This window comes from Poecile atricapillus, chromosome 27 (genome assembly GCF_030490865.1).
Source record: "Poecile atricapillus isolate bPoeAtr1 chromosome 27, bPoeAtr1.hap1, whole genome shotgun sequence".
Lineage (NCBI taxonomy): Eukaryota > Metazoa > Chordata > Aves > Passeriformes > Paridae > Poecile > Poecile atricapillus.
In genome coordinates, this window is record NC_081275.1 from 1,759,936 (window position 1) to 1,773,132 (window position 13,197).

Here is a 13,197-nt window from a genome sequence, read left to right on the forward strand (position 1 = left end):
CTCCTCCCCAGGCCTATTCCCAGGACGCCTACCTGAAGGGCAACGAGCCGTACTCCGGGGGGGCTCAGAGCATCCCCGAGCCCCCTCCCATCTGCTACCCGCGGAAAACCTACCCCTTCCAGGCCCGGGGTGCCGAACCAGCCCCGGGACAGCCGCCGGACCCCCGCGCCCCCCGCCCGGCCACCAGCGGCCCCTCGCCCCCGCTCGGCGCCCGCAGCGACAGCGGCGGCAGCCCCGCGCACCGCCCCGAGGAGCCGCAGCCCGGGGGTCCCTCCCCGCGCCCCGCCGCACCCCACGGGCACCCCGGCTCCTTCTCCCGCCCCTCCTGCCCGGCCAACGTCGCATCCTCCGCTCCCGAGCGCTACGGGATGTCCCCCGCCACCGCCTCCTGCTACGGCGTCCCCAAGCACCTCCCGGAGCACCGGACTCACTGCGGCTTCAAGGAGGGCGTCGGGGGCCTCTCGGGAGCCGGGCGGCTCCCCCGGGACGTGTCGGGGAGCCAGCGTGTGCCCGGTCGCCAGGAGTGCCAGCAGGCGCTGTCGCGCTGGTTCTGCAGCCAGGAGCCGCGGCGCAGCGCCTCGGAGGAGCGGCGACACGCTATGCCCCGCTACCGCAGCGTGTCCCACGACCGCCTCGGGGGCTCCGGGGCCGCGGCCCCTCGGGGCTGGCCCCACAGCGCCTCGCAGGACACCCTGCTGCAGCCCAGCCGCGAGGGATGGGCCCCCCGAGCCCGCTCCGACCATTACCTGGGCAGGTACGGGCGCTCCATGGAGGCGCTGGAGCCCAGCGCGCTGCTCTCGCAGCACCTGGAGCGCTCAGCCTGGCCGCCCGAGAGGCTCTGCCGGGCCGCTGCCGCCGCCGCCGCCTCCGGGCAGCCGGTCCCGCCCGGCTCCTTCGCCGCTTCCTCCTCCTCCTCCTCCTCCTCCTCGCGGGAGCCGGTGCAGAAGCACCCGTCGCAGCCCAACCTGCAGAGCGCGGATGACTCGGGCTACATCGGCTACCGCAGCTACAGCCCGTCCTTCCAGCGCCGCACCGGGCTGCTGCACGCCCTGTCCTGCCGGGACCCGGCCTTCGGGGGGCTGCCCACCTTCAGCATCGCTCAGCGAGCGGCGGCTCCGCTCAGGGACCCCGCGCTCAGCCCCGCCGCGTCCCCCGCCGCCGCCCCGGCCGTGCCCAGCGCGGCCCAGGAGCCGAGGCCGGAGGGCGGCCGAGCCTCCGAGCAGCCGGAGGAGCGCAGGGAGGAGGTGGTGCTGCGGCAGAAGCCGCCCACGGGCCGCAAGATGCCCGCGCCGCTGCGGCAGATGAACTTCGTGTTCCCCGAGGGGGTGAAGGAGACGGACATTTGTGACCCGGCCGGGGCCGCGGGCAGAGGGGACAGGCCGGGGGGCGAGCGGCCGGGCCGGAGAGTGGCTCCCTTGGCGGCCCCCGAGGACTCGCTGGCGTCCATCCCCTTCATCGGTGAGTCCAGGGCTCGCTGGTCACCTCCGGGAAGGGATTTGGGAGTTCCCGTGCCAGGGAGGGCGCGTTTGGGGCTCAGAAGTCCAGGGCGTCCATCTGTGGCCAGCGGGAGATGGGAAGGGGCTACACCAGCGGCTTCTGCAGTTCCCGGCACCCCAGAGAGTTCCGAACTCCACAGAGTTCCGAACCCCACAGTTCTGCACCCCACAGAGTCCCGAACCCCACAGTTCTGCACCCCACAGAGTCCCGAACCCCACAGTCCCACACCCCACAGAGTCCCAAACCCCACAGTTCCGCACCCCACAGTGTCCTGCACCCCACAGAATCCCAAACCCCTCTGGATCTGCTGTCCCCAGACAGGCTCGGGGCTGGTGATGGGGTGCCAGGGTTTGGGTTTGAGCACCCTCACCCCTCTCTCTTGTCCTGCAGCCCCTGCCCCTTACTGGTGCCCCTCACTGGTGTGAACTGGAGCCCTGCTGGCTCCGGCCCTGCTCCGGGGTGGGGACAGGGCTGTCCCTGTCCCTGTCGCACCTGGGATCTCCCTGCCCAGGGTGTGGCTGGGTTCGGGAAGCCACAGCTCTGCCCTGTCCCCGTTCCCGGGGAGGGAACTGGGTGGGATGGGAAGGGAGGGGATGGAACGGGGCTGGGGGGGTCTCAGAGTGGGTGAGGGTCTCACTCCTGGGGATGGGAGCGTGTCCCCAGCCCAACCCTGACACCAAACCATCCTCAGAAACACCGGGGGGGTCCCAGCAGGGATTTCCCCTGCCCCCAACCCCTGTCCAACACTGCCCACCCCCCTTGACAGACGAACCCACCAGCCCCAGCATCGACCTGAAGGCCAAGCACGTCCCGGCCTCCTCGGTGGTGTCCAGCGCCATGAACTCCGCACCCGCCGTGGCCACCAGCCCCGCGTCGCCCACCTTCGCCTTCGCCCTGTCCCGGCACTACTCCCAGGACTGCAGTAAGTGCTGGGCAGGGGGAACAGCCCCGGGAGTCGGGGAGGGGAGCAGCCCCCCGGCCCAGAGCCCTGCCCCGCGCCCCCGGGCTGAGCAGGGTGGGCTTTGCCCCCTCCCCACCGCAGGCAGCATCAAGGCCGGCCGCCGCTCCTCCTACCTGCTGGCCATCACCACCGAGCGCTCCAAGTCCTGCGACGACGGTCTGAACGCGTTTCGGGACGAGGGGAAGATCCTAAGGTAGGGCTGGAGCCCGGTCCCGCCCCTGCCCCACAGCTCCCACCCCCTCGGCTGACGGGGGCTGCTCTCCCCGCAGGAGGATGCCCAGCCGGGTCCCCAGCCTCCGCATGCTGAGGAGTTTCTTCACCGACGGGGTGAGTGCCGCGCTGGGGGCCGCCCCCAAAGAGCTGGGGGGGCAGCAGGGGGTGCCGATGGCCTCCCCCCAACACCTCCCTCCGGCCCCTCGCAGTCTCTGGACAGCCTGGGCACGTCCGAAGACGCCCGTTCCAAAAGACACTCAACCTCCGACCTCTCGGACGTGCCGTTCAGCGCCGTGAGGAAGGAGGGCTGGCTCCACTGCAAGCAGATCCTCACCAAAAAGGGGAAGGTAGGCAGGGTTTGCCCCCAGCCCTGGGCGCGGCGGGGCCGCTCCCCGAGGCCGCCGCTCCATCCCTTGTCCCCCGCAGAAGGTCGGTGGAGGCATCCGGCAGTGGAAGCGCGTGTTCGCCGTGCTGCGCACCCACTCGCTGTACCTGTGCAAGGACAGGCGGGAGGCGGTGACCTGCGCCCCGGCCCCAGGTGAGGAGGAGCCGCCGATCAGCATCCAAGCGTGCCTGGTGGACATCTCCTACAGCGAGACCAAGAGGAAGCACGTCTTCCGCCTGACGACCGCTGACTTCTGTGAATATCTCTTTCAGGCAGAGGATCGGGAAGACATGCTGGCCTGGATCAAAGTCATCAGGGAGAACAGCAAGGCTGAGGGCGAGGTGAGAGCCACATGGGGCTCCCGGCTGCCTCTGGCTCTCCCGGCACTAACCGCCTCGGCTCTCTCCGGCTCTTTGCCTTGTGCTGCTTCCCCAGGCCACGGCCAGGCCCGTGCCGCGCTCCCAGGGGTGCGTGGGGGCTCGTGGTGTCCAAGAAGAGCGTGGCCCCCCCGCCCCGGCCGGGGCAGGGTGCGCGGGATGCTCGGCGGAGGGGCCGCGGCTCTCCAGGCGGAGCCGGTGCCGATCGGCCGAGTCGGTGTTTGGCTGTGCGGTGGTGGAGGAGCCTGCGTGGCTCTGCCGTGGTGTGTCCTGGCTTTGGTGAGGCGCCACGTGGCTGTGCCGTGGCGTGGCTGTGCCGTGGTGGGGTGTCCCTGCCACGGTGTGGTTTGGCATGTCCCTGGTGAGGCTGGATGTGTCTCTGCCGAGGTTTGGCATGTCCTGGTGAGGCTGGATGTGTCTCTGCCGAGGTTTGGCATGTCCCTGGTGAGGTGGATGTGTCTCTGCCGAGGTTTGGCATGTCCCTGGTGAGGTGGATGTGTCTCTGCCGAGGTTTGGCGTGCTCCTGCCAAGGTTTGGCGTGTCCCTGCTGAGGTTTGACGTGGCTGTGCCAAAGTTTGACGTGGCTGTGCCACAGTGTGACTTGTCCCTGCCAAGGTTTGACACGGCTCTGCCGTGGTGTGGCCTGTCCTTGTCGCTGTGTGACTTGTCCCTGCCATGGTTTGGTGTGGCTCTGCCATGGTTTGATGTGGCTCTGCCATGGTTTGGTGTGGCTCTGCCATGGTTTGATGTGGCTCTGCCACGGTTTGGTGTGGCTGTGCCACGGTTTGGTGTGGCTGTGCCATGGTTTGGTGTGGCTCTGCCATGGTTTGGTGTGGCTCTGCCATGGTTTGATGTGGCTCTGCCACGGTTTGGTGTGGCTCTGCCATGGTTTGATGTGGCTCTGCCACGGTTTGGTGTGGCTCTGCCATGGTTTGGTGTGGCTCTGCCATGGTTTGGTGTGGCTCTGCCATGGTTTGCCATGGCTCTGCCATGGTTTGGCGTGGCTCTGCCATGGTTTGGTGTGGCTCTGCCATGGTTTGGTGTGGCTCTGCCATGGTTTGGTGTGGCTCTGCCATGGTTTGGTGTGGCTCTGCCATGGTTTGGTGTGGCTCTGCCATGGTTTGATGTGGCTCTGCCATGGTTTGCCGTGGCTCTGCCATGGTTTGGTGTGGCTCTGCCATGGTTTGCCGTGGCTCTGCCATGGTTTGGTGTGGCTCTGCCATGGTTTGATGTGGCTCTGCCATGGTTTGCCGTGGCTCTGCCATGGTTTGGTGTGGCTCAGTTTGTGGAGAGAGATCCGGGCATGGATTGTGCCGCTGCCGAGCCCTCCCGGGACAGCCGTGGGCTGTGCCAAGTCGCTGAGGTGTGAGATGGGCACAGCTGCCCCCGGCGCCGCTCTGGGCTCCAGCAGTGGATCCTCAGTGTGGCCGTGCCGGTGCCGGTGCTGGTGCTGGTGTCAGTCCGGCCGTGGTGGCTCAGTTTGGTGGCAGTGGTGGTCACACTGGGCTTGTGGCAGGCTCCAGCCCCAGAGGGTGCGTTGAGCTCGGGGCTGTCTCTGGTTGTCTGTGGCACAGCCCTGCTCCGGGGGGCGCAGGGGGCTCGGCAGGGATGGTGCTGCTGGATCAGAACCGGATGGTGCTGCCAGGTTGGAATCAGATGGTGCTGGAGGGTCAGAACCAGATGGTGCTGCTGGGTCGGAACTGAACCGTGCTGCTGTGGTTGGAACCCGACGGTGCTGTTGGGTCAGAACCAGATGGTGCTGCTGGGTCAGAACTGAACCGTGGTGCTGTGGTTGGTGTTGATGGTGTGGATGGTGCTGCTGGGTCAGAACCACCTGGTGCTGCCGGGTTGGAACTGAACTGTTCTGTCGGGTCAGAACCACCTGGTACTGCCGGGTTGGAACTGAGCTGTTCTGTCGGGTCAGAACCACCTGGTGCTGCCGGGTTGGAACTGAGCTGTTCTGTCGGGTCAGAACCACCTGGTGCTGCCGGGTTGGAACTGAGCTGTGCTGTCGGGTCAGAACCACCTGGTGCTGCCGGGTCAGAAGTGCTGCCATGGTGGGAACCAGACGTTTCTCCAAGTCTGGAGCGTTGTGGAGGTTGGAGGTTGGACAGCTCCAAGGCGGAGCTGTCTGTGCACACCCCGGCTCTGCGGTGCTGTTGGGGCACACCGTGTGTCCAGCGGCTCGATGGAGGTGTCCGTGCCCTGGCAGGACACACCCGTGTCCGGCTCGGACCCCGCTCCGCGGCCTGGAGCGACGGACAGCGGCGGGGCCGGGGCAGCGGGGACCTGGTGCTGCCCTTGCCCGGCAGAGCGTGGACTTGCCCGGGGTTGTCCGGCGGACGCGCTTGCTCAAGCTCTCCCTTCCCCTCTTCTCTCTGCCTCCCCAGGACCCCGGTTTTGCCAGCCAAGCCCTTATCAGCAAGAAGTTAAACGACTACCGGAAAGTGAGGTACGGACCGGGGTGGTGGGCACCGAGACCCCCGGGGCGTTGGTCACCCTGGTGTGACGGTGACGGAGCAAAGCCGGCGGCTCCCTGGAAGGGGGCAGTGATAGAAGAGCCGCCCGCACCCGGCTTGGCCTGGGGTCGGCCAAACCCACTTTTAAGGAGGCTCGGAGCAGCCCGGGGGTCTCTGTAGGATGCCGGGAAAGGCTGGGAGTGACGCCGGCAGTGTTTACCGGGAGGTTTTGTGCCGGGCTGGTGCCCCTGGCCCTGCCCCACCTGAGCCCTCCCCGCTCTCCCTGCAGCCCTGCGGGCACCAAGCCCGACTCGTCCCCCAAGGGCCCTCGTGGGCTGGGGATCCGAGCCGAGTTCCTGAAGCAGACGGGAACCAGCGCGCCCCGGTCCCCCAGGCAGGACGCAGCTGTCACAAAAGGTACGGGTGACACCCCAGGATGGCAAACTGGGGGTGCTTTGTGTCCCCCCAGAGCTGCTGTGGTGCTCATCCCTGTGGGGCTGCTCTTCCCATTTATCCCAAGTGATCCTGTGGGTTTTTTTCCCCTCCCCACCCACCCCAGATGAAAGCAGCTCCCAAAAAGCCCCGTGGGGCATCAACATCATGAAGAAGAACAAGAAATCCGCCCCGCGCGCCTTCGGCGTGAGGCTGGAGGATTGTCAGCCTGCCCCAGACAACAAGGTAGGACCGTGCCACCACCGCCAGCCCTCGGGGACTCCGCACAGCCCTGGCACCCCCTGAGCCCGTCCCTGTCCCTGCAGAACGTGCCCCTGATCGTGGAAGCGTGCTGCAAGGTGGTGGAGGACCGCGGGCTGGAGTACATGGGCATCTACCGCGTGCCCGGCAACAACGCGGTGGTGTCCAGCCTGCAGGAGCAGCTCAACAAGGGAGCCACCGAGATCAACCTGCAGGACGAGGTGAGGCCAGGGCAGGTGACTGTCCCTGCTGCTGGCCAGGGATGGTCCCCATCCCTACCATGCCTCTGGAATGCTTCCTGGTCTGTGTCATCATCCCTGTCCTTGTTATCATCCCTGATCCCATCATCATCCCTGTCCTTGTTATCATCCCTGTCCCCATCATCATCCCTGTCCTTGTTATCATCCCTGATCCCCATCATCATCCCTGTCCCCATCATCCCTGTCCCATAGTCCCTGTCCCTTTTATCCCTGTCCCCATCATCCCTGTCCCCATCATCATCCCTGTCCCCATCATCCCTGTCCCCATCATCCCTGTCCCTTTTATCCCTGTCCCTGTTATCCCTGTCCCCATTATCTCTGTCCCCATCATCCTTGTCCTTGTTATCATCCCTGTCCCCATCATCCCTGTCCCTTTTATCCCTGTCCCCGTTATCCCTGTCCCCATTATCTCTGTCCCCGTTATCCCTGATCCTGTTATCCCTATCCCCATCATCCCTGTCCCTGTCCCATCATCCCTGTCCCCATCACCCCTGTCGTCATCATCCCTGTCCCCGTTATCTCTGTCCCCATTATCTCTGTCCCCGTTATCCCTGATCCTGTTATCCCTATCCCCATCATCCCTGTCCCCATCACCCCTGTTGCCATCATCCCTGTCCCCGTTATCTCTGTCCCATCATCCCTGTCCCCGTTATTCCTGTCCTTGTTATCCCTGATCCTGTTATCCCTTTCCCATCATCCCTGTCCCCGTTGCCCCTGTCCCATCATCCCTGTCCCCGTTATCTCTGTCCCATCATCCCTGTCCCATCATCCCTGTCCCTGTTATTCCTGTCCTTGTTATCCCTGATCCTGTTATCCCTATCCCCATCATCTCTGTCCCCGTTGTCCCTGTCCTGTTGTCCCTGTCCCCATTGTCCCTGTCCCCGTTATCCCTTTCCCATCATCCCTGTCCCCGTTGTCCCTGTCCCCGTTGTCCCTGTCCCCACCAGCCCCGTTTCCATCCCTCCCCTGCAGTGCCAGGGCCCCTGGCGGTGGCTGTGGGTGACATCCCGGGGACACTTTTGTCCCCCTGCATCCGGCCACTCCTCCGCGCTGGCTCAGGACTTCTCCCTGCCTGTGTCGCTGCCCTGGGGACTTCACCCCGCTGTCCCCTGGGTGTCCCTGCTTGTCCCCCTGAGCAGCCTCTTCTGTCCCCTGCAGCGGTGGCAGGACCTGAACGTCATCAGCAGCCTCTTGAAATCCTTTTTCCGAAAGCTGCCCGAGCCTCTCTTCACCGACGGTGAGTCCCCGACCCCCGAGGCCACCAGAGCCCCCGACCCCACCCCCCCGTGTTGGGGACATGTCCCCAAACCCGGTGACACAGCCACCCACGGCGGGGGACAGCGCAGACCCCCCTGTCACCAAGGCCGCTTGTCCTTGTCCCTCCCTGCCGCGGGAGGAGCACTGAGACCCTTCCCCAAAATCTCCAGCGGGTTCATCCGGGGGTCCCTGGCTCTGGGGGGGTGGGGTGGTGGCCTGTCCCCTCCACCCGGCTGTGACACCCTCAGGTCCCCCTTTCAGATAAATACAACGACTTTATCGAAGCAAATCGCATCGAAGACGCCAGCGAGAGGATGAGGACGCTGCGGAAGCTGGTAGGGACACGGGACACGGGACACGGGACAGGGTGGGGACACGGCCCCAGAGCCCCCCCTTGGCTGGGGACAGCGAGCAGAGGGGTGACCAGTGCCACCCCACAGATCCGGGACCTGCCAGGCCACTACTACGAGACCCTCAAATTCCTGGTGGGTCACCTGAAGACCATCGCTGACCACTCGGAGAAGAACAAGGTACTGACCGCCCCCATCCAGCCCACCCTGGGGATCTCCTGGCCCACCCGAAGCCCCCCCCCCCGGGGGTTGGGCTGCAGCTCTGACCTGGCTCTGGGCACAGATGGAGCCCCGGAACCTGGCGCTGGTGTTCGGCCCCACGCTGGTGCGGACGTCCGAGGACAACATGACCGACATGGTGACGCACATGCCCGACCGCTACAAGATCGTGGAGACCCTCATCCAGCACGTGAGTGGCACCCCTGGGTGGGATCTGGGTGGGGAGGGTGGGATCTGCACCCCGAAATTTGGGGGTGGAGGTGCTGACCCCTCTCCCGTCCCCCCCACAGTCAGACTGGTTCTTCAGCGACAAGGAGGACAAGGGCGAGAAGGTGAGTCCTGCCCGCCCTCGGGGGGGTCTCGCTGTGGGTCAGGGGGGGTGCAGACCCCCGGTTGGGTGCTGGGGGGGTTCATGGCAGAGCCCTGATCCTCTTTTCCCCCCCTCAGACCCCCGTGGATGAGAAGGAGGCTCAGTCCGTGCCCAACATCGAGTACCTGCTGCCCAACATCGGCAGGACGGCGGCGCCCGGCGATGCCGCAGGTGAGGGGCAGCGTCCGTGGCATTGTCCCCTCCTCTCCTGGCACCCCGGGGTGCTCCCCCCGACCCTCTGTCCCCTCCCCTGCCCACATCTCTGGGCAGCCAGCCCGGCTCGCCACGGCCACGGCCAACCTGTGTGTGCTGGAGTGGGACATCCCTGACCCCTCCTCTCCGAAAAACGGGAATAACCCCTGGAGACGCCCGATGATCCCCCTGTCCCATCACCCTCCTCTCTCTCCGATGGCCACTCCTTGTCCCTCAGGGCTCCCCAGCAGCGCCCACCCCGCGGGACCCCCGCCCGTGCCCGCGCTGCCCACCCCGGAGAGCGGGAGCCTTTGACGTTGGACTGATTTCTTACGTTCTTTCCTTGAACTTCTCTGTGCTGTCCTCTTCCTCCTCCTCCTCCTCTTCCTCCTCCAGCGGACCTCCTCGAGAGCTAGAGCGGGTACAGTCTGATCCCGGGTGCATTGCTCACGCACTAACCCTCGGGGGGACCACGAGAGAGCGGGAGCAGGGGGGGCACAGCGGGAGGGGAGGGGACCCTGTCCTGCCTGGCGCTGTCCCCAGGGTCCCCCAACACCGGCAGGGATGGGAGCCCCGAATCCTTTCCACTCTGCTTCTCCCACTCTTGTTTGGCCAGTGCCTGTGGTGGCATCTCGCTGCGGGGAGGGGTGTGGGGTGTCCCAGAACCCTCCAGTTCTGGGGTGCGAGGTTCCCAAAGCCCCGGGGAGGGTCAGGACCCCCTTTCTGCCTCCCCCTCTCTCGTTGTCAGCAGCTGCTAACCCCGTCCCGGGCATGCGGGGCGGGAGAGGGGTCTGTGTCCTGTCCTTGTCCTTCACACGGTGGCAGCAGGGCCAGGGCTGCTTGTCCCCTCTCTGTGTCCCCTCTCTGTGTCCCCTCTTTACCCCGTAACCCCCCGGCCTGTCCCAGCCCCCTCGGGCACCCCCAGACCCCGCTCCGAGGCTGGGTGTGGCACGGAGCCCCCTCCCCGCGCTCCGTCCCGGTGTCGCGCTGTCCCCGTCCCCTCCGTGTCCCCCCGCGGCCGCGGGAGGGTTGGGGTCCCACCGCGGGGGTCCTGGCTGTGTGTCCTGGCTGTGTGTGACCCCCTTGTCCCCACTCCTCACCCTGGGTGAGGCGAGCAATGCCAGGGACCCCCCACCCACCCCGGGACCACCGGAGCCCCTCCCGGGGCGAGCCGGGTGTGACGGCCCTGCCACGTCCCCGTCGTGGTTCGGGGGGAGCGGAGCAGCACCCCCGACTCGACCCCCAGACCCTTCCCCAGCACTTTCTCACCCCCGGGACCCCCCTAACCCCCCTCTCCCCTCTGCTTTCCAGGCTCGACCCGCAGCGGCTCCGCCAAACCGAAGGTGAGAGGGGGGGGTCCCGGTGCGAGGCTGGCGGGGGGTGGCTCGGGGGGACACGGGGACACTCAACCCGTCCGTGTGGCCGCCACCGCTGACCCCGCTGTCCCCGCTGTCCCCGCTGTCCCCGCTGTCCCCAGGGCACGTGGCCGTCGCGCAAAGCGCCGCCGCACCGGGAGCTCCTCGCCATCCCCTTCGTCTCGGCCGCCGCCCGCAAGAGGAAGAAGAGGAGAGAGGCCGAAGGCGTTGGGAGCAGCACCGACGACGACGCGGAGCGCAGGGACGGCCCGGGCCGGCAGCAGGAGCGGGAGGGCCCCGCGGTGACACCCGGCAAAGCCCCCCGCGGCACCGGCACCGGCACCGAGCCGGCGGCTCCCGGCCCGGCCGGGATGGAGCGGGGATGCTCCGCCGATCCCGCGGGAACCGGATCCGAGCCGGCCCCCGACGCCCGCTCCATCGTGTCCGGCTACTCCACGCTGTCCACCATGGACCGCAGCCTGTGCTCCGAGGTGCACTCGGTGGCCGGGAGCCGCGGGGAGGAGGCGGACGACGAGCGCAGCGAGCTCAGCCACATGGAGACGGACACGGAGAGCCGCGAGGGCGGCCGGGGACAGCCCGGGGTGGGGACAGGCGACGAGGACAAGTCACCCCTTGGCCGCCCCTCCTTCAACTCGCACCGCTTGATCCAGTGCGACACGCTGGCCCGCAGGAAGCTGGGCAGGCCGCGGCCGGCCGGGGACACCGCGGGGGTGGCCAGCGGCGACGAGCAGAGCTGGGTGGCCCCCGGGCGACCGTGGCTGCGGGAGCAGCTCCGGCAGCACCTGCGGGGCTCCACCGATGACATGGGGGTCCGCCTGCGCCGGGCGCACTCCCCCGAGACCCGCCGCAAGAAGAGCAGCTGGCGCCGGCACACGGTGGTGGTGCCCGGTGGCCTCAAGGACCTCAACTTCAACGAGTGGAAGGAACCGCGGGGGCTCGAGGGGACACCGGGACCCTGTCGCGACAAGGACTCGGGGCTCAGCAGCTTGGAGTCCACCAAAGCCCGGCCCGCGGTTGCCCCGCCTGGCACTGGCGGCCCGGGCACGGCCACCGAGAGCCCCCCGGGCAGCCCCGGCCCCCCGGCCCCCCTGCGCTTCCCGCAGTGTCTGTGACCCCCCCGGGCAGTGTTTAATTTAAGGATTGTCCCTTGTCCCCGTATTTAATTGTGCTCCGGACAAGCTGCTGTGATTATTTAACAGGTCCCGGTGGCCCCGCGCCTGGGGAGGGGGGACAAAGCCACCTCGTGCCCTCCACGCTTTGGGGACTCAGCGGGGTCCCGCAGCCCCCAGGCAGTGCCGGGAGGGGCTGGCGGGGACTGTCCCCAGTGGTGGCCCTGCTGTCCCCAGCCGCGGCGGAGCGAAGTGCGGGCACTTCCCTGGGCGCTGCGGCTGCTCCGGCCGGGACCTGCCCTGGGTTGGGGACCTTGGGGACCTCTGGGTCAGAGACCCCTGTGCTGGGGACCCTGGGGACATCAGGGTCAGAGACCCCTGCCCTGGGGACATCAGGGTCAGAGACCCCTGCCCTGGGGACCTTGGGGACATCAGGGTCAGAGACCCCTGCCCTGGGGGACCCTGGGGACATCAGGGTCAGAGACCCCTGCCCTGGGGGACCTTGGGCACCTCGGGGTGTGAGACCCCCACCCTGGGGACATCAGGGTCAGAGACCCCTGTTCTGGGGACCTTGGGGACATCAGGGTCAGAGACCCCCACCCTGGGGACCTTGGGGACATCAGGGTCAGAGACCCCTGCCCTGAGGACCCTGGGGACTCTCCATGCCCTGAGCACCTTGAGGACCCCACCTCAGGGACCCCCCCCCGTGTGTCGGGGTCCCTTGGGGACCTCAGCGCTGTCACCCTGAGCCTGGGGTGTCCCCAGGAGCCGGGGAGGGGCTGGCACTGAGTGGGGACACCCTGTGACACAGGGGAGGGGACACTGCCACCGTGTCGCTGTCCCCTCCCACCGCTGTCCCCTTCCTGCCCCCCAGGCCAGAAGCACTTTAGGAAGGGGGCGCGGGGACCCCTGGCGTGGCCACGCGGGGACACCGAGTGCCACCAGCTCGGTGGCCTTGCTGTCACATCCCGTCACCGTCTCTCCGTGTCGTTCTCATTACGTTATGCAAATATTTGCTGTAAAATTTGTTTTTTCTTTTCGAATTTTTGGGATTTTTTTTCCTTTTTTTTTTTTTTTCCTTTTTTTTTTTTGTTTTATTTTCCCCCCCTCCCTGTAAATATCGTCTCTGTGCCCGTGTAACATATCCCAAAGGATTTATAAAGGATTTTTTTAAAGAAGTTTTGCTCAGCGGAAAAAGCCAGCCCCGAGCAGGGGACGTGCTCAGTGGTGACTTTTTAAAACCCTCCTGCATGTCCCCCCCTCCCCAAAAAAAACCAAAACCCCCTCCCCATCCCCACTCCCGGCGCCTCGGCCCCGTCGGGATCTGCAAAACTGCAAAAAAAAAAAAAAATATAAATATAAAAACCGCAAACCAACCCCAAAAATCCCCCCTGCTTTGCCCTCCCACCTCCGGTCCTGGTCTATATATTGGAAATAAACTGATTATTCAAAGTTTTGCTGGTGTTAATTCCCATTTTT

The 13,197-nt window shown here is 66.4% G+C and overlaps 1 protein-coding gene across 3 annotated transcripts in view; it reads left to right on the forward strand.

The window, feature by feature from the left end:
* The window catches only part of ARHGAP23 (Rho GTPase activating protein 23), a 36,471-nt gene extending 23,574 nt beyond the window's left edge, over nucleotides 1–12,897 (forward strand). For 2 of the 3 annotated variants that reach the window (XM_058858044.1, XM_058858042.1), the window contains exons 7-24: nucleotides 12–1,458; nucleotides 2,264–2,419; nucleotides 2,540–2,651; nucleotides 2,728–2,785; nucleotides 2,881–3,018; nucleotides 3,098–3,397; nucleotides 5,824–5,885; nucleotides 6,182–6,309; nucleotides 6,452–6,570; nucleotides 6,651–6,806; nucleotides 8,004–8,082; nucleotides 8,364–8,437; nucleotides 8,543–8,632; nucleotides 8,736–8,861; nucleotides 8,962–9,003; nucleotides 9,119–9,212; nucleotides 10,545–10,576; nucleotides 10,711–12,897. In XM_058858044.1, coding sequence (XP_058714027.1) covers nucleotides 12–1,458; nucleotides 2,264–2,419; nucleotides 2,540–2,651; nucleotides 2,728–2,785; nucleotides 2,881–3,018; nucleotides 3,098–3,397; nucleotides 5,824–5,885; nucleotides 6,182–6,309; nucleotides 6,452–6,570; nucleotides 6,651–6,806; nucleotides 8,004–8,082; nucleotides 8,364–8,437; nucleotides 8,543–8,632; nucleotides 8,736–8,861; nucleotides 8,962–9,003; nucleotides 9,119–9,212; nucleotides 10,545–10,576; nucleotides 10,711–11,721 — 4,224 coding nt within the window. In that variant the 3' untranslated portion in view covers nucleotides 11,722–12,897. The remainder of the gene's footprint in view (nucleotides 1–11; nucleotides 1,459–2,263; nucleotides 2,420–2,539; nucleotides 2,652–2,727; nucleotides 2,786–2,880; nucleotides 3,019–3,097; nucleotides 3,398–5,823; nucleotides 5,886–6,181; nucleotides 6,310–6,451; nucleotides 6,571–6,650; nucleotides 6,807–8,003; nucleotides 8,083–8,363; nucleotides 8,438–8,542; nucleotides 8,633–8,735; nucleotides 8,862–8,961; nucleotides 9,004–9,118; nucleotides 9,213–10,544; nucleotides 10,577–10,710) is intronic. The other variant, XM_058858043.1, reaches the window with a different exon arrangement.
* The last annotated feature ends 300 nt before the right edge of the window (nucleotides 12,898–13,197 follow it).